The sequence below is a fragment of the Phyllopteryx taeniolatus genome, chromosome 4, assembly GCF_024500385.1.
Source record: "Phyllopteryx taeniolatus isolate TA_2022b chromosome 4, UOR_Ptae_1.2, whole genome shotgun sequence".
NCBI lineage: Eukaryota > Metazoa > Chordata > Actinopteri > Syngnathiformes > Syngnathidae > Phyllopteryx > Phyllopteryx taeniolatus.
Window position 1 is genome coordinate 12,263,920 of NC_084505.1, and position 18,492 is coordinate 12,282,411.

General features: G+C 41.5%; 1 protein-coding gene across 3 annotated transcripts; it reads right to left on the reverse strand.

The window, feature by feature from the left end:
* Positions 1-4,390: 4,390 nt before the first annotated feature.
* On the reverse strand, positions 4,391-16,181 carry dennd1c (DENN domain containing 1C). Of its 3 annotated transcripts, none has more exons than XM_061769521.1 (22): positions 16,031-16,181; positions 15,640-15,704; positions 14,517-14,560; positions 14,362-14,411; positions 13,076-13,195; positions 12,930-12,999; positions 12,775-12,855; positions 11,711-11,764; positions 11,514-11,624; positions 11,336-11,436; positions 11,229-11,274; positions 11,052-11,150; positions 9,345-9,470; positions 8,990-9,091; positions 7,931-8,018; positions 7,804-7,844; positions 7,663-7,716; positions 7,524-7,571; positions 7,328-7,429; positions 6,505-6,584; positions 5,852-6,068; positions 4,391-5,281 (listed from the first exon to the last, which is right to left on the reverse strand). In XM_061769521.1, exons 1-22 carry the CDS (start codon positions 16,045-16,047, stop codon positions 4,532-4,534), a joined length of 2,466 nt encoding a protein of 821 aa, XP_061625505.1. In that variant the 5' UTR covers positions 16,048-16,181; the 3' UTR covers positions 4,391-4,531. The 3 variants fall into 3 exon arrangements, with proteins under 3 accessions (XP_061625505.1, XP_061625504.1, XP_061625506.1); XM_061769520.1 differs by having other exon boundaries at positions 11,052-11,153; XM_061769522.1 differs by lacking the exon at positions 11,052-11,150.
* Between the last annotated feature and the right edge of the window lie 2,311 nt (positions 16,182-18,492).

Here is an 18,492-nt window from a genome sequence, read left to right on the forward strand (position 1 = left end):
ATTTGGGTTGAAGTTAGTTAAATTAGATTAAATTAATTAATTAATTAAATTGCTTTTTAGAAAAGAAAAGTTTCTTGGGTAGTCTGCAAATTTGCTAAATGAAGCCCATTTACAAATTAAATACTTGCAATTATTAATTAAATATTATACCAACGAATATCTAACGTCTCATAGCGATAATAAGAGACGCTTGTGATTGGCCGATGTTCTTCACGTGACCTGTGCATTTGCATATGGCCAGGTAGTGCCGGGTCCAAATAGTTTCGGTTGTGTTGAGAGCACGGACGTTGCTCCGCCGAATTTTCCCGTAACGTCTTCAAACTGAAGCTTCCGCCAACGACGAACAGGTTCCCAGCTTTCGGACAGGTAATTTCCTTTCAAGTAACGTCGTAAGGCTGACTGTTGAATGGAGCTAAGAAGCCGAGTTCGTGTCGGCGAGGGCTCTTCGCTTCCTCCTGCTGCTTGTGGCGGCTCCCAGCAGTCAGTTGGGCGGACAGGTGGAGCAGGACGGGCTGCATTCCTGCCTGGCCCGCCTCTCAGGCAGCAGAAGCGCAGAACCGCAGAACCGCAGAACAGCATCCCGATCAGACAGTCAGCAGTACAGCAAGTAGTCTATCAAGATACAATCTTGCAGTGGTGGGAAGTAACGAAGTTCAAATACTTCCTTAGTAGATTTTTATTTTATTTTTTTTAAAGTATCTGTACTTGAGTAGTTATTTTTTTAGGACGACTTCTTCATTTTACGCCTTATATTTGAAAACAGATACTGCATCTCGGGGAGTAGCCGCCATTTATACTTGGCATACTTGGCAAATAAAGATGATTCTGATTCTGATTTCAGAGATAGCACATACAAATTATTCAGGGATAATCGAATTTTTATGAGCAAATGATGATCATCTAGTATCCAGCTGTTCCTCTCGGTAGTGGTCAAAGGCAAAGCATAAGTAGCCAGATAATTAATTGGCCAATGGTGACACTGAACTCGAAATGGAAGTAAAACATAATTCTTGCCCGCAAACATATTGCAAACAAAATGGAAAGAAGATGTAAAGGTTTTGAGCTATTTTTTTAAATATTATTTTCAAATCTCACTGAGTTCCTGATCCATGAAAGCAAACACATTTTCTTTGTGTTTTAAGCATAACAAGACATTAGTGGACATCAGCTTGGATTTAGGAAAACTGGTAAACCTTTTTGCCCATTTTGTGACATGCGTTCAATCATTCCCAAACGTAAATAGTGCAAGGGCTCTATTTGGAATCCGAAAATCCTCTGAAGCACACCAAAAACATCAACATGAGAGGAGGATCAGTCATTCCCAAATATTTACTTTTCATAACCAGAATAAGTGTATGTGAATATCGGGTTATTAAAAATGCTTATTTATATTTAGTCCAATCCACATCAGTGGACATTTACTCGTCGATTCATGGATCAAACACCTGTTGTGAATTTTGCCATCCAGCTCCTTGTTGTCGAACAGCAAAAAGTCCTGGAACATTGAACAGTTGGAACGTGCATTCTAAAGTTTAAGATAAGGTTAAATTAAACCGAATATCTTTTTGCGAGTAGTGTAGGTTATTGACTACTATAGGGTGCAGAAATGCTTGGCAATTGATGTATTGAGATGCTTTTACATACTGTATTGTAAAATGAATACCACTCTGATAGTGTCTGAGCATTATATTTCTAAACGCAGACATTTTGATACCACTCTTGTATTGCATTTGCATTAGACTGTGCCATTGTACCTAATATTATGGCCAGTGGATGTGTTTCTCTACGTTTGCTCTAATAATTTTGGCATTTAATTTTGTTTGTGTATTCTCATTGATGTCATTCTTCCACTATACTAGGAATGTTTCCCAGACCTTTGTGTAACTAAGTACACTTATTCTCTTTCTCTGTGTATAGGTGGTGAGTTTAATATGATAATATGAATATGAGTTTAAATCATCAATATGATTTGAGAGTCGTAAGAAAAGGCTTCTTTTTTTATTTTTAACTTTTTGTGTGAATGAGTTGGTGGACTTCCAACATTCCCCAAAAAACAACTGGCTTACAGAGGTTAGGATTTTGAAAAAAAAGAATGGAAATAAAAAAAAAAAAAACAACAAACAAATTACTACTTTCCTATGAGCCATTTTTAGTAGATTCTCAAATTTTAAAAATACATACAGTATATCGCAAACAACTCTTTATCTTTACTTCAGCACTTACTGCACCTTACGTTGAGCAGCATGTGCTTACCTGCTTTCAAGCTGGCCAGCTATTGGCTAGCTACTCTTCTGCAAACATAGCACCGTAAAAGGAACAGTGTGTTTGAGTGACATTTTAGGGTGTTACAGAAAAGGTAAATAGGTGAGATTTTCAGAAAATAGTTGTTAGATTCTACAGAAAAACTCACTGAGTCGTGAATAGTGACTCGCGAATCAGAGGGGGTTCTCTGTATTTGCTTTTCTAAAATACGGTGAACAGAAACCTCCCACCAGGGAATTTGGGTTACACATTATTTTTTTTGTACAAACCAAAGTAGCTGCAGTACATTCATCGAATCACCTTAATCATTTTCCAGATTTGTTTTGTGTGGCATGTACATATTTTTCCATTAAGTGTGACTGTGGTTTACATAATGTTCTTCTTTTAAGTGCAATTCTTAACAGGGTAAATACCTTAATATATACAGGAAATAATGACCTAATTATTGTCTGACAAGTTGTGGTCTTCCAGAGTCCTCACTAATGGCTACTTGAAACCGCATATGGCGAAGCGAATATTGCCCACGTTCGCCATGCCGGCGAATCAAAATTGCCTGCGTCAAAACTCAAAAGCCCTTCCTAATAAAAGTTAAAGTGAGCGCGGTCACTCTGCCGTGTGATATATAATTAATATAATTAGATAATATAATATAGTTTTCCATTTGAACCACTTTTATATGCACATCTTGGTGATGAAAAGTGTCACTTGTGTCACTCCACTTTATCTCTATACTCTGCTGACACTGACATCAGTGCTACTGACAAGAGCATCATTATACAGTATAACATTTTTACAAGGCATGAAGTTAAATTCAATAGTAAAATAAAGACGTGTTCTTCATATCAATTCATCATAACATTTAAGTCCGGCCTACAGGAAAGTTATTTGTTGGCTATATCCAGTGTGTTGGTCATACTATAGAGTCATTTATTTCTTGTGTTTAGCGAATAATGCTGAAGATAACACGATTAACTATTTCACATCGATTTATGTCGTCCGAGAGGCCAACTTGCCTAGAACAGATCGATGTAGTGGGATCGTCGGAATATAGATCCCTACATTGAAGGAGTGGATGAATCATTACACCCTTAGTTGCAGTAATTTCCATTCCCTCATCATTATACTTCTTCTTTGCCAGGTGTAACCACACAAAAAAAACACAAAAAGCCAAAGAAAAAGTAAAAAGTCTGTGATTTGCTTACACATGGTAATAGTTTGAACTCCAAGTTTTTTAAAATTTTTACAAGTATATAATTACAAAAGCGCAGGAGAATTCAAGAAACCTTTGTTCAAATGCACAAATGAGAATTTGTTCTCAATTGCCTTACTTGGATAAAGGTTAATTAAATAAATACTGGTATATGAGTTTAAAAATCGTTTTCCTGTATTAGTTGAAAATATTTGCGTGTTTGACACATCGCCTGTGATGTTTTTTTTCTCTCAACATTTCCGTATCCTTTTTCACAGCTGTCCGTCACAATGACGAAACAGGCATTCTTCCCACCCACGGTTTCGACACTCATCTCCACTGTGGTTCTGCTGCTTTGCTTGACTCTGCTACTGTTGCTGTGTGTCATAAAGAAGAAGAGGAGAATGGAGGGAACCTACCGTCCCAGCGCAGAGGAGAGGAAACAGGCTGGAGCAGCTGGTTCCGAAAAGAATGGCCTGCCTCTCCCCTTGCCCAAAGAAGAACGCCTCATATGATTACACCACATTACGTGGAACCCCAACCGTTGACCCCTTTTCAGCCGTTTGGATTAATGCGCCCACTAATTTCTGGTGATGATACATGCTTAGGCTTTGCACCTCAAGTCTTCTGACACACCATACACTTCTTGATTCTCCATCTTTTTATTCACTTTTTGGACTAAACAGACCATCAATGCTGTTACCAGTTGTGCTGCATGAAAAAGGGAAACTGTGTAATTTCACTGCATAAATTTTGCTCCATGCGAAGGTCCATCGAGTTGTTCTCAGTTTGCCACATGAGAAACTTGAACTGAACTTTGTATTTGAACAGAGCTTTGTTGGTTTTTACAGCACTTTGCATTGTTTTTTTCTTCTATTTATATATATTAACTATGTATTACACTAATGAAGGATACTGATTTACACTGACACCATGATGCACTTTTACGATGTTCACTTTATAAAGTAAAAATAATGTGTATATAAATAAAGTATATATGCACACCACTGCTTACTCTCCTAGGCAAGATCCAAACTTGCAGTTTTTTGCGGTTAAGAAGAAGCAAATTGACTCTCCCAGTCAGCCGGTGTGGGCGCTCCATTGAGCTTCAAACCTCTTTTTAAGTTCTAACACCTTGACAGGAGTTGAGCCTCCCTGCGCATGATTGATGGTGCTGTTAGCATCCGAATGGGTCCTTGAATCACACGACGGATATGTTTGAACAATGTCACTGCTGTTACCTGGCCCGTTAGTCTCGGCCAAGTCCTTATTCCTTGTCTTGTCCAGGAACCCTTCACTGGAGACCTGAGACTGGAAGCCCACCTCTTCACTTTCCTCCCCTAGGTTTCCACTTCCCTCTTCTGTTTCATCCTCATGTACTTCAGGTGTTCTATTTCCATCATGTGTCTCATTCTTACTCCAATTTGCACCATCTTCCGTCATTTTCCGCTCTTCGTCCTCATTCCGCTCAGTTGTGTCCTCCACAGGACACTGTTTACAAGTCACTCTTTTTTCTGGCTCATTCTTCAATTTTTCTTCCTCAAACTTCACTTCCCTTGAACTATTTCTGTTATGGATTTCTACTACATGGGTCACTTTTATTGCTACCTTCTTTTCCTCCTTTTTATCTCCAATGCCTCTCAACGTCTCATGTTCTCTTACACATGCTGATGCCTCACTGACAGCCTTGTTTGGCTCAAAATGCAGACAACTTGAGTTCTCAGTCAGCGTTGGCACCTCCTCTGAGTGTTCCGGATTCCAGCTGTGAAGGCTGCCACTGCCACTCGTGGAAAGAGGTAGGCTCTCCTGGCTGGAATTGACTCGACCAAGCTTAAAAACACAACAGTAGTAGTTCAGCGTATTTACAGTCAATAGATGACTGAGTAAGATGGCGACACAACGAGATCCAATATGAGAACTTTGTGAAAATTCCACCTCAACCAAAGTAACTGATGTTGTGCACCAGAAATCAGAATTTTCTTATACAGTCTGATAAAGACGAAAAGCAAAAATAATATACTGTCGCAGCTCACCCACTCTTAAATGTTACAGACATGACAGAATTTAAACATTGATAAAAGGAGATTTTTGGCTAAAAAATAAAAACATCTTAAACAATTACAATAACTACGAAACACCCACACTGACTGACACTGTAAAAGAGATTAATTTAACAATATGTTTATAATTATGCAGCAGTGGTCAACATCATACTGAGAATGTAATAATTTTACCTGAGGGATATATTTGAAAAAACATCTCAGTATTGACATTAAGTGTAGTATTACCTCTGACAGTAAATTAAAATAAAGCATTAATATGCTGACCCCCCCCAGCCCACCCCCTACTCATTAGTTTCTGCAGTATTACATTATGCATGTTTCAGTTTTACATTCTTACCTTTGTAATATAGTCATAACTGTCTGGTCCAAACAGATCCAGGCTGCGTGTGCCATATAGCAGGCCACGGTCGTGTGAGCTGCGGGTGCTGAGTGTGTCAAAGATTTCGCTTAGAAGATCCATTTCCTCTGAATCACACAGAAATGACTCTTCCTCATCTTCCTCGTCATCCTTTTGAAGCTCAGAGTCAGGCGTGACCACTTGCCCAGACATCATCCTTGATATACAGGGACAAACACAAATATACACATACATTTAATGTACTACAGTATTTAAGGGGCACATGGCCATTACACTTACAGGAAGTGAAAATGAAAGAGAGAGAGTGAAGTTCAAGTGAACTTCAAGTCATCCGAGAAGATGTTTTACACAGTTTGGTAGTGTGTCCGTGGCATTTGTGTCCATTCATACAGAAGAACTTTAGTGAGATCAGAGTCACTGATGTTGGACCTGTGAGAGGGCCTGATGGCTCATCTACTCGGTTTCTAGCTCATTCTAAAGGTGTTTGACAGAAATGAGATCAGGACTTTACCCAAACTGTTAACACAAAATTGTAAGCAAACCTCCATGTCCAACATGGTAGGTTAAATGGTCAATGAATTGGCAAATAAGTAACAGGTCTCGATACTTGCCCACAGGTTTATGTCTCTCACCCGTTCCGTGCATCTCCAGCTGCCGTGGTGCCCTTGGCTCGGGTGACGCCATGTTTGTAACCAGGCCGACGAGGACGTGGCTGAGGGGCAATGTGAAAGTAAAAAAAAAAATAAAAATCACCAGCCCCGAACAAAAAAGAAACAATGATGGACTGACAAGTAGTGACAAAAGTGCAAAACAACACACAAAAGTTCTACAATAATGCATTATTTGATTTATTGTGCTTTATTTCTCAAGCAACTGACAGGTATGGAAAGACATTTGAGCATTTATTCAATATCAATGACATCCAACTTAAGATCCATACCCTTGTACGCTCTTTATCGTCACTAGTTTGGTTTTGTCATATGAGTGCCTAGAAAAGGCCCCCTCTGACAGCACCTTCTGTTTGACCCAGTTTTGTATCCGCTTTGTCCATATTTGGCTAGGACTGCCCCCTTTCCTCTGATTGGTTTACTCCCCGTAGAAGACCCACCTGTGAGCGTACACGTGTTTGTTATGTTGACCAGCGCTGGCTCTGGAGCGGAAAGGGAAGGTGGAGATCTTTGTTGGTGACGTAGATAAGCTTGAAAAATTTGAATGAACTGATTCCAGTCCTCTCGGCAGAAAAACGTCTGGAACTTAGAAATGCGTGGATGACTTCATTCATATTTCACGTGTTTACTGAGGCACCATGGAGACAAAATGACATCCCAAATACTTGAAAAAGTTGGTTTGGCAAAATATGTCCTCTTTAAGCTTGATATCAAGGATTTTGAATAAATGCTCAAATGGCTTTCCATAGACAAGCGTAGATGTTGCACGTAATTTTGTGGTTGTTACCATTCCAAAGTGTTGCGTGATTGGTAGACGATTCTGCAGGCAGTCAGACTGAGCACAATGGTATGATGCAGATCCACCTCTCTGAATGAATTGATTGTAGGCCTGTCTTACACACAAGCACACACAGAATACACTTGTTGGTGGAGCCACAAATGTATCACTGAAGTATCACTGCAGCCATTATGCTAAAGCTCACCTTATGTTTCAACCTGCTTTTCAAACCTGAACTTGCGATACCGTTTGCCTGTTAAAGACAAAGAGTATTATTGTATATACACAGTAGTTCAAGTATAGCAGACGCTCCTCTCAGTAAACACTCCTCAGCTTAAACTCACCCGTATATTATTTGTTTTGGACTTCATGTTGAGGATCAGCGTCCCGCTTCCTTTCTGTCAAAGGTACAGTACAACGGCATTCTGAATTGTGCAACAATATGGGAAGAAACTTTTTTTTGGTCATTACAAGCTGTAACTTACCTTTAAATGATCAACTACCTGTTGATAAGCTTTACTCTTTCCTGCAAAAAAAGACCAACAAGGAGATACAGTAAGTGACAGAGTCCACCATCCACAATCGCACTACACTACAACACACTATATGTACCTGTTGTTTGACCCTCAAGGATCACCTCTTCAAAGAGGTCCTGTGGTATGTTCCCTGTGTTCAGAATATCCAGGCGTACATCAATAAACTGAAAATATTTCACAAAATAGTTATGAATACTAATATCATATCATGATTTCGGGGATGGCAATGTCTTCAAATCAAATGCATATGACGACTGTCCCTCAACAGAATAAGTCTCCTCATTGTTCAAGTATGTGCATGTACTTGTACAAGGTGCAGAGCCAATGTGGCCTTGCACCTGTTCACAAGAATAAAAACCCACGCTGTTATCATATTGATGTTCAATATTTACAGATACAGATGGGGCGCATGCATGGCTATTGTCCTGGTAAGTACACCAACCATAGGAACAGGTAAGGTAAGCCAATGTGTGTACAGCACTAACTTACAGAAAGCAGCAGAACACAACTGCCAGCAAAACTTTGCCTACAGGACCGAGAACTTTACCACAGTGGTTCAAACATTATTTGCTCACTTTCAGTTGGTGTTCAGACTGGACCCGGCATTGTAACTCTATAAGGACCACAGGATTTTACACATTTGTACCTGTAATAATCTATATAGTACTTAATGAAATGTTCGAGCATCCATTCATTTTTAAATTGCTTACCCTCATTAAGGTTGCTGGTGAGCTGGAGCCTATGCCAGCACCCTGCACTGGTCTCCAGTCAATCACAGGGCACGAATAGAAAAACAACCATTCACACAATTTAGAGTCTTCGAATAACCTACATGCATGGTGTCGGAATGTGGGAGAAGGAAGCCAGAGTACCGACAGAAAACCCATGCAAGAACAGGGGGGACGAGCAATTCCCACACAGAACTGAGTCGAGAACACAGAACCTCTCGACTGTGAAGTGCTAACAACTAGTGCCCCGTGCTGCCCAAGAATGAAAAATAACAAATTATAGTGACTAATGGTACAATGATATACTGTAACAACGGCAGCTAAATAAATAAAACAACTGAACAAGTCACGTAGCTAAAATGGTTTAATTTGATTATCTGTCGAGTAGAGAGCAGCAAACCTTGTACCTGTTTGAAAAACTGTAAATGAATGGCACTGTGAAGAAACCGCCTCATACTGGGTGACTTGTGATCGAGAAACAAATCTTGATTGAAGCATACCTCACCGCCCTGCAAAAAAAGAAACATACATAAATAAACATAAATAATGTGAGCAATACAAAATGTACAAGAAAATGAGAAATTTAATCTTCACCTGGATGAATTTCACCTCGAGAAAAATGTAAAAATATTTAAAGTAGCAGAAAGTCAAAAAATACAAATAGTTTCGAACCGTGAAGATAAAAAAAAAAAAAAAAAAAAAAGCTAGGAATACCGAAGACATTTGAGTCCATTCCAAGCCACATGTTATTAAGAAACCAACCTTAAGATTCTGCAGAGCATCTTTGTATCCTCCAAAGAGGACAGATTGGGCCTTGAGGAAGGCCCGTGAGACCCCACAACCAGAAGACACCGCCTGACGCTTCAAACATAACTTCAGCCCAGACATCTGGGGACAGATATACTGTACATTCAGAACTGTTGACATGGTGGAGATAACAGTGGATATAAAAAGGCTACACCCCACTGTTCAAATGCCAGGTTTTAGTGAGTTAAGGTAAATCAATTCAAATCTTTTCCGCCATTAATGTGACCCACAGTATAACCTGAACAACTCAATTGAACATTAAAAAACATCCTTTCAAGAGGGAAAGTGAAAATAAATGACTGAAATGATATGACCCGGGTTCAAATCCGGCCTTGCCAGTGTGGAGTTTGGATGTTCTCCCCGTGCTTGCGTGGGTTTTCGCCGGCTATTCCTGTTTCCTCCCACATCCCAAAAACATCCGTGGTTGGTTAATTGAAGACTAAATTGCCCCTAAGTGTGACTGTGAGTGCGACTGGTTGTTTGTTTCTATGTGCCCTGTGATTGGCCAGCGACCATTTCTGGGTGTACCCTGCCTCTCGCCCAAAGATAGTTGGGATAGGCACCAGCACGCCCGCGACCCTAGTGAGGATAAGCAGTACAGAAAATGGATGGATGGATCTTTACCGCTTGTCCTCACTGGGGTCGCGGGCCGCTGGAGCCTATCCTAGCTATCTTCGGGCGGGAGGCGGGGTACACCGGACCGGTCGCCAGCCAATCGCAGGGCACATAGAAACAAACAACCATTCGCACACACATTCACACCTATGGCAATTTAGAGTCTTCACATCATATCACAAAATGTGGTGACGATGCAAGCAAATGATTTGCAAGTACCTATTAAATCTGATCCACTTCAAACAATTTTAAGTATACTATATCTGTTAGACTGGTTAGAGCGTCTGCCTCACAGTTCTGAGGACCGGGGTTCAATCCCCGGCCTCGCCTGTGTGGAGTTTGCATGTTCTCCCCGTGCCTGCGTGGGTTTTCTCCGGGCACTCCGGTTTCCTCCCACATCCCAAAAACATGCGTGGTATGTTGATTGACGATTCTAAATTGCCCGTAGGTGTGAATGTGAGTGCGAATGGTTGTTTGTTTGTATGTGCCCTCCGATTGGCTGGCAACCGGTTCACGGTGTACCCCGCCTCCTGCCCGATGTTAGCTGGAATTGGCTCCAGCACGCCCGCGACCCTAGTGAGGAGAAGCGGCTCAGAAAATGGATGGATGGATGGATGGATGTATCTCTTGCGATACATTTGCACCACATTCTAAAATGTGGTGTTTCCTTACAAACAATGGTATCTTCTAACTACCAGCAAATAAAAGCTGAACTGTTGATCTTTCATCACAAATAAATGTTTTGATATCAAGCTCAAGTGTTTTAACTCTACAAAAATAAAGGAATTGGCCTCACTGTTCCAATACTTTTGGAGGGCAGTGTACACCACGTATCGTGTTGAGGGTCACAGCAAAGACCGAAGCCTATGCCAGAGTTTGGCGGACTACAGGAACACTCTGGACTGGTTGCCAGTCAATCACACAAATGATCCCACACCATCTGAAGGACAGTTGTGTGAACCACTACTCTAGCAAGGGTGGATGCAGAAATTGTTTTCAAAATACATACTGTATTACACACACATACACACACAAATGCTCTAGTACCACATCTGAAGGTATCTTCTTCAGGTCATTGAAGGGAGTTTCCAATGTGTTTGTATCCACATTCAAAATGACAACTTCCTCCATACCTCGACTCCTCACCTTCTGCCAAATCCACACTGTGATTAAGGTTGTGTGTTCATAGATTTGTTAAGAGTTTACTTTTATATAGTTTCTTACCTCAGCGAGACTGCTGTGAACCCCGATAAGGTACGGCATGGGTGCACTGTAAGAGGTAATATCATATGTGACATATAGAAACACAGACGACAGACTGGCAGACTAACCAGCAATAGTCCAGAAGGTGTGGTGGTAGGACTGGGATGAAGATGTGTTGCCAGTGCATTGGGTATAACAGAGCCCCAAGTGCGTGTACACAAGATGTCAGCTACAAAAAACACAGTAACACACATTTTGTGTTGTATGTGGAAAGATTACATAAAATGTAATGAAAGAAATACATACAGTGCTGAGTTTGCAAGCAAATATTAGGATGCGTCTCTCAAACAGCATGCTGGCGTAGAGCTGCAGAAGGTTCTTCACATCTACCGCCACTATCAACTCTGTCAAGTTCCTCTGGTATGTATGCACACGTAAATGCAAATAAAGTAGCGCTGTTAGCATGAAAGTTTGAGACGATAGATTTCATCCCAGATACTCACATTTTCAGGAATGGACGGGAGACCTCCAGGATCAGGAGCAATGAAGTATGGAATCTTCTCAAGAGGATTCCACATTATTATTTGGGGAAATGATAATAAATGAAAGGAATGATCAAATAAACACTAGTACAGTTTGTCTTTACAGGTACATTGAAACCCCACGATGGTCAAAACAAACATGGATTGGTTGTTGGAGAAAGGCCAGTCTGCTCTCCTGAGCTCTGTCAAAGTATTCTTGAGCCAGGCACCGTTCCCCCTAAAACTGCTCAGTGGCTCAACACTGCTGTGCAGCCCCGTTGAAATCAGAAATGGAACCGACTGCAATGTACAGTATGCTGCTCAGCACAATATACACATTCAGGCTGTACCCAGCCTCTCGCCCAAAGTAAATGCAAATGTATTGAACGTAAATGTACTTAGGCAGGGATTCTAGTTAGCGCACCTGCCTCACAGTTCTGAGGACTAGGGTTCGAATCCGCCCTTGCCTGTGTTGCGTTTGCATGTACCTGCGTGGGTTTTCTCCAGGTACTCTGGTTTCCTCCCACATTCCAAAAAACATGCATGGTAGGTTAATTATTATTAACACACTATTTTTGTTATTTTCCTTTGTAAAAAGTGTATTTTATTTTTTTGTTACTTTTTTATTTACATATTAAGAATAGATTTTTACTGGCGTGTTAAGCGCACAATGCATTGTGAGTTAATTCTTCATACCGTAGTGTGCAGTCAGAAATCGTCATGGAGGTAACGACTGACTCACCGAAGGACTTGCAATACTTAGTTGAAATAATATTTACAATGAAAAGTGAGAGCTTTCAAAGTCGTCTGGAGTCTGGATTGCTTGTGAGCTGGTTAAACACGCTGCACCGCTGACGTTCACGTAAGTAAGTGCTTCTCCCCCCGTCAATCACCCACAGCTTACTTAGTCAAACAGCTGCTTAAACTTGTCACTGGGAAAGAAAATGTTTTCTCGCTCTTCTCCTCAAAATTATGATGGTGGGAGCAAGGATGTGTGTGCCTGTGTGTGTGTGTGTGAGCGTGCAGGCATATCATTAGAGATTTACCATCTGCAGTGAGATAGAATCAGCTGCCAGTGGTATGGGCTGCCTGTACAGTGCAGCGAGCACAGCTTTCATATCATTGGTCTGTTGAGCACACAAAAGTGTTTTGAGTGTAATTGTGTTTATTTGGAACATGCTCGACTTCATTACAAACTCACCTGCCCCTTGGTGATGTAGTCAGCTAGGGTATTGAGAAATTTATAAAAGACCTCAAACCATGGAAGATAACTGTAAAAACAATCATTATGTCAAACTCTAGGAGTGATTAAATTAGAGATGAGCGTTTGCCCTGACATGTTCGCACCTGAGGATGCAAAGGCACGTCCGAGCACTGTTGGTGAGGCGACAGAAGCCAAAGCGTTGGCAGCCCTCGAGATCAGTCAGAACAAAAGTGAACTGCTGCACAGTCCCTCCTACTCTCACCCTGAATAAAAGCAGTTATAGGAAATAGAGTGCCGTCCACCGCAAGTTTGAACTAAGAAAAAAAAAAAAACTGCAGACAGATATGTTTGCCCAATCATACTGTGACGGGATGCAGCTTCTGCTTTTAGTAGCATTTAGTCTGGTAAGTACAAGGCAGGAGATGACAATGGAGGTGGCTTTATTGTATGAGGCACTGTACGGACCAGACAAATAACATTTACCGCTCACATGCAGCAAAAAAAAAAAAAAAAAAAAGCCCCTCTCACCTCAGCAAAAACTTTCACATTAATCCTCCACCCCCAAAAAAATCTAACTTACGTTAAAGACCTCTCACACTCAGCAAAAACATCTCATTCACACCCAAGAAAATCTTATAGTCACTGAAAAAATCCTCTTGACACACACCCAAAACACTCATTCGCACAAAAAAACACTCTCAAACTCACCAAAAACTCACATAAACCTCTCACTCACATCCAAATAATTCTTACATAAACTACAAAAAAAAGACAGAAAATCTCACACACACCAAAAAAACTCTCACACATCAAACAAGTTCTCTTATCACCTGAGACCAAGACCGGCAACAGACCGAGGGATGGTATTATTGCATGGCGGAGATAATTAGCATTCAATATTTGAGAGTCTGCCTGTTTTCAGTCTTGAGCTTCCTCTCAGACGCACAATTTTTGATGAACACAAATATTTTTTTAATTCTCACTGCCAAGAAAATAAAAGAAAATTGTGTCACACAAAAAAAACCCTTGCTTTTTTTTTGCCTCTGCGTGTGAGGTTTTTTGGTGAATAAGAGAACTTTTTGATGTGTGAGTGAGATTTGTTGGTGTATGTGAAAGTTTCTTTGGTGTTTTTCTTGTGCGAGAGGTAAATGTTATTTTTGATCTATATAATACCCCATTATTGTGAGGCCACACAAACACAAAAGGCAGCCCTGCTAAGAGCCAAGTAGTCATGAGAGTGCAAAGTGAAATCTCAACAACAAACAACACTCAATAACACATTTATGAAATTCAGACGGTAAAAAGAAAAAAACACTAATCGATTATATCGTTTTTGTGTGATCTTGCTCACTAACATAGAGTGCCATCGCAATCAAAACGATAGTTTTCGCTTTCACGCTTTTTGGCGCAGTAATGATGGAAAACTCACCTTTGTATGTCATATGGGAAGCAGAAACTGGATAATGTTTGACAAGACTCCTACAAGGCAGACCATTATCTTTAGTGATAGCTACATCATTCAAAGTTAACAGTAGATGGAAGCATGTGGTACTGTGTGTCAAGCAGATGCAAACAAGAGCCTACCTTATCGCTGAAGTCGTCTGGAAATTGAAGACGTACATCTGGATCTGTAGCATATGAATACCTTAATAGTAGTGTTTCCCAACCTTTACTAAGCCAAGGCATATTACATTAGAAAAATCTCATGGCACCCATCCATCCATCCATTCATCTATTTGTCTATACTGCTTCTCCTCACTAGGTTCGCGGGCGTGCTGGAGCCTATCCCAGCTGACTCTGGGCGATAGGCAGTGTACAACCTGAACCGATTCCCAGCCAATCGCAGGGCACATAAAAACAAACAACCATTCGCACTCACATTCACACCTACGGGCAATTTAGAGTCCCCAATCAACCTGACATGCACATTTTTGTGCCCGGAGAAAACCCACGCAGGCACGGGGAGAACATGCAAACTCCACACAGGCGGGGCCGGGATTTGAACCCTGGTCCCCAGAACTGTGAGGCAGATGTGCAACCAGTCTTTCACCGTGCCAGCTAGAGATGTATTTGTCATTAAAAAAAACAGTTTAAGTGAAACTGGGCGGCACTGGATAAACGGTTCCACAAATAACCATATCCCGAATGAGGACAAGAGCTATAGAACATTAATGGATGGGTAGTTTTCATGAAAGGCAAAATTGATGGGAGCCTGATAACAATTGTAGATTAACAGTGTGTTCACTGTGACCTTTGATATTTTCAAGACCACGACAACTATAATAAATGCTGGATAAAATATATTATAAATAAATGTTGCATGTTAATAAAACGTTTGTTTAGAGTAATGCCTGGAGACAGATCACATTCATGTTTCCTTCTGGTTCAAAGCAACAGGACAGGCTGTGTGGTTTTCAAACCACAGAACAGGAAGTACCCTTTGTTACAGTGTTTGTGTTTATATCAGCCGTGTAAAGCAGATGTTCATCACTTTGCTTTACTTTCACCAGTGCATACTGTAAATATGTAGTAACTGCAATCTTTCTTTCTTGTAGAAATGGCGAATGTGTGCTTTCTGATGACCAATTTCCATGGCTGAACAGTTCCACTAGTAAATTTGTTAGCGTATTGGATGAAGTTGTGCTGATATATAATGGGAACTGTAATGCTAGCAGGCCTTGGTGCAAGGTAGCTAAAAGGGACTTACCTCTGTCTCTGGCTGTAGGACATGTTGCCTCAAAGAATACGTTGAATGCTCTATCAGGGTTTTGTCTGTGAAAACAAAGACAAAAGAGAACCCATCACACCAAATATGTCCTTCACTTCTCTCAAGCAATGATCATCATGTACAGTCTATCAAAGGACTATTAGCAATATTTACATTTGTAGGTTTGAATGGAATTGCAATTTAAACACAAATGGTGTTTGCCTGTGACCAACAGACATTCTGTTTTCCTTTCTGTTAATTTGAAAGTTAGGGTCACTTGTTGAGTGCAATGTACGTAGCTACCCGCCACAGGAAACGTTCTGATATGAGAGGAAGTGAAAATAAATTACATCATAATTTGGAGGATGGAGGAGTAATTTGATTAACTTACCTGAGTCTAGAGCCCATGCTGTCTGAATGCCACTGCGCCCATGTGTCGGTACAGGTGAGATCTTCAGTAGGTGAACTCTGATGGCGTTCAGGAAGACGGAGAGAAGGAGTAGTGGAAGTCTGTACAATCTGCGTGTGACTGAACACTTCCTGCTTCGTGTCAGTCTTGTGTCACTGTGTGTGTGCATGACCATATGACACCACAAATTCAAAAGACTGATGTTCACTGAATCCAAATCCCTAATATTTTATTATTATTTTTGAATGATGTAATGTGCACACTATAATGACAATCCTATAAGATTAGTTTCAAAAATTGTGACTTTATAATAATGATCATTTTAGAGATGTATTATAAATACTTATTTATTTTAAATGTAGAACTACACTGAAATGCATTTCCTGTATTTAAAATATAGGAATTATTAGATCTCTCACGATGGTATTGGGCAGTTGTACACCACTGCAAATTACAAGGACATTCATCCATCCATCCATTTTCTACTGCTTAGCAGAGGTCGGGTCGTGAGGGCAGTAGCTTTAGCAGGGACGCCCAGACTGCCCTCTCCCCAGCCACTTCATCCAGCTCTTCCGGGGGGATTCTGAGGCATTCCCAGGCCAGCTGAAGGACGTAGTCTCTCCATTGTGTCCTGGTCGTCCCCCGGGGTCTCCTCCAAACTCTGATACCTGTAATACAGGGAACGAACAGCCCTTATTAAGTAGTACCCATACTTGCGGAGCACCCTCCACAAGACTCCCTGAGGGACACGGTCGGATGCCTTCTCCAAGACCACAAAGCACATGTAGACTGTAGTTAGGTGAGCTCCCATGAACCCTCCAGAAGTGTGATACCCTGAAGTTGGAACACACCCTCCAGTACCCCTTCTTAAGGAGGGGAATCACCACCTTTGTCTTCCAATTCACAGACACTGTCCCAGATATCTATGCGATGTTGCAGAGGCGTGTCACCCAGGACAGCCCCATAACTTTGAAACGGCTTTAGGAACTCTGGGCGGATCTCATCCACCCTTGGGGCCCTGCCACCGAGGAGCTTTTTAACCACCTGGGTGACAGCCCCAGAGATTGTTGGAGGTAGAATGTAGGAGAGCCCACCTATGAGTCCCCAGACTCCAGACTTCCTCATAGGAAGGTGTGTCGGAGGAATTGAGGAGGTCTTCAAAGTATTCTCCCCACAGACTCACAATGTCCCAAGTTGAGGTCAGCAGTGCCCCGGCCCAACTATACACAGTGTAGCGTATATTGGTTTGGAAAAAAAACGTAATTAATTTAGGGGAAAAGAATAAGATGGAAGCGACGCCTGCGTCACTTCTGGTTTAGCGTGATTTTAAGTTTTAGCGTTAAAATCAAATTATTTTATCTCATAAAGGGGCACCCTGTCGCTTTTTAGATGTGTTAAAACGTCAGGACAAAGTGACAAAAAACCTCTATGTCTCTTCATCTGAAGGTTGCAACAGGAATTAGATCAGAGTTCTCGATAACCGGAGGTCTGTTGTCGAACCCAAACACACACAAATGATACAGGTAGTGAATTTTTATAAAAAATTTAATGAGATATAACATGGAAATCTACAGGGAAACAATGCAGGGAAAAAAACCCAAAGGACGGACAAACATTGGCAAAGGAGACTGACTTGTGATGTGAGGGTGGAATGAGCGTGTAGTGACAATGCATATTAGTGGGGGTTCCTGTTCTCGTTAATTTAAACCCAAATAAGCACTAATCTGTACTTTTAGTAGACCGCAAGTTGGATTTACGTGCATGGAACACAATATAGGAAGGCTGGTCGATCTCCTGAATGTTTGGCCGGTCCGGTCCACATGGCGAACAGGTGGATTTGGTGGAAAAGGAGGAAGGAAATAAAAGGAGCAGGAAAAAGAGTTCTAAGGCAGGGCGGCTGGAGCCCGGGTGTCACTGTTTGCAAGATGCTCGGAGCGGGCGTGCCTGCTTCCTTCCCAACAGAGCTTGCCCGTGACATGTCCGTGTCTTAGCTTTGATGAGCTCCTTCGGACTGGCTGGTAATTCATTTAGCATCCGTGTGCGAAGTTAAATCCCCTGTGCTTCTCCTTTGATAAGTAGACCAGGCTTTCTTTAGATGTCCTGTGTATGCAGACAAGCTCAGGTGGGCAGCCGAGGGGGGTTGCTGGGTGTCATCTTTAATGGCGTGTCCGTTAAAACAGTGTTGACAGTGCGCTACTTCCATCTACTGGCATTCTGGATGGTGGACTAGAATCTCCCCGAATCCATCTAGAATTCGTTCTCCATGGGCGCACCGAGCTCCTCCCAGGCCCAAGATTTTGCCTCAGTGATCTCCAAAACTGCATTCTGCTTAGCTTGCCGGTACCCATCAGATTCCTCTGGGGTACAACAGGCAAAAATGCTTGACAAGACTCCTTCAGCTTGATGGCATCCCTTATGACTGGTGTCCACCAACAGGTTTGGGA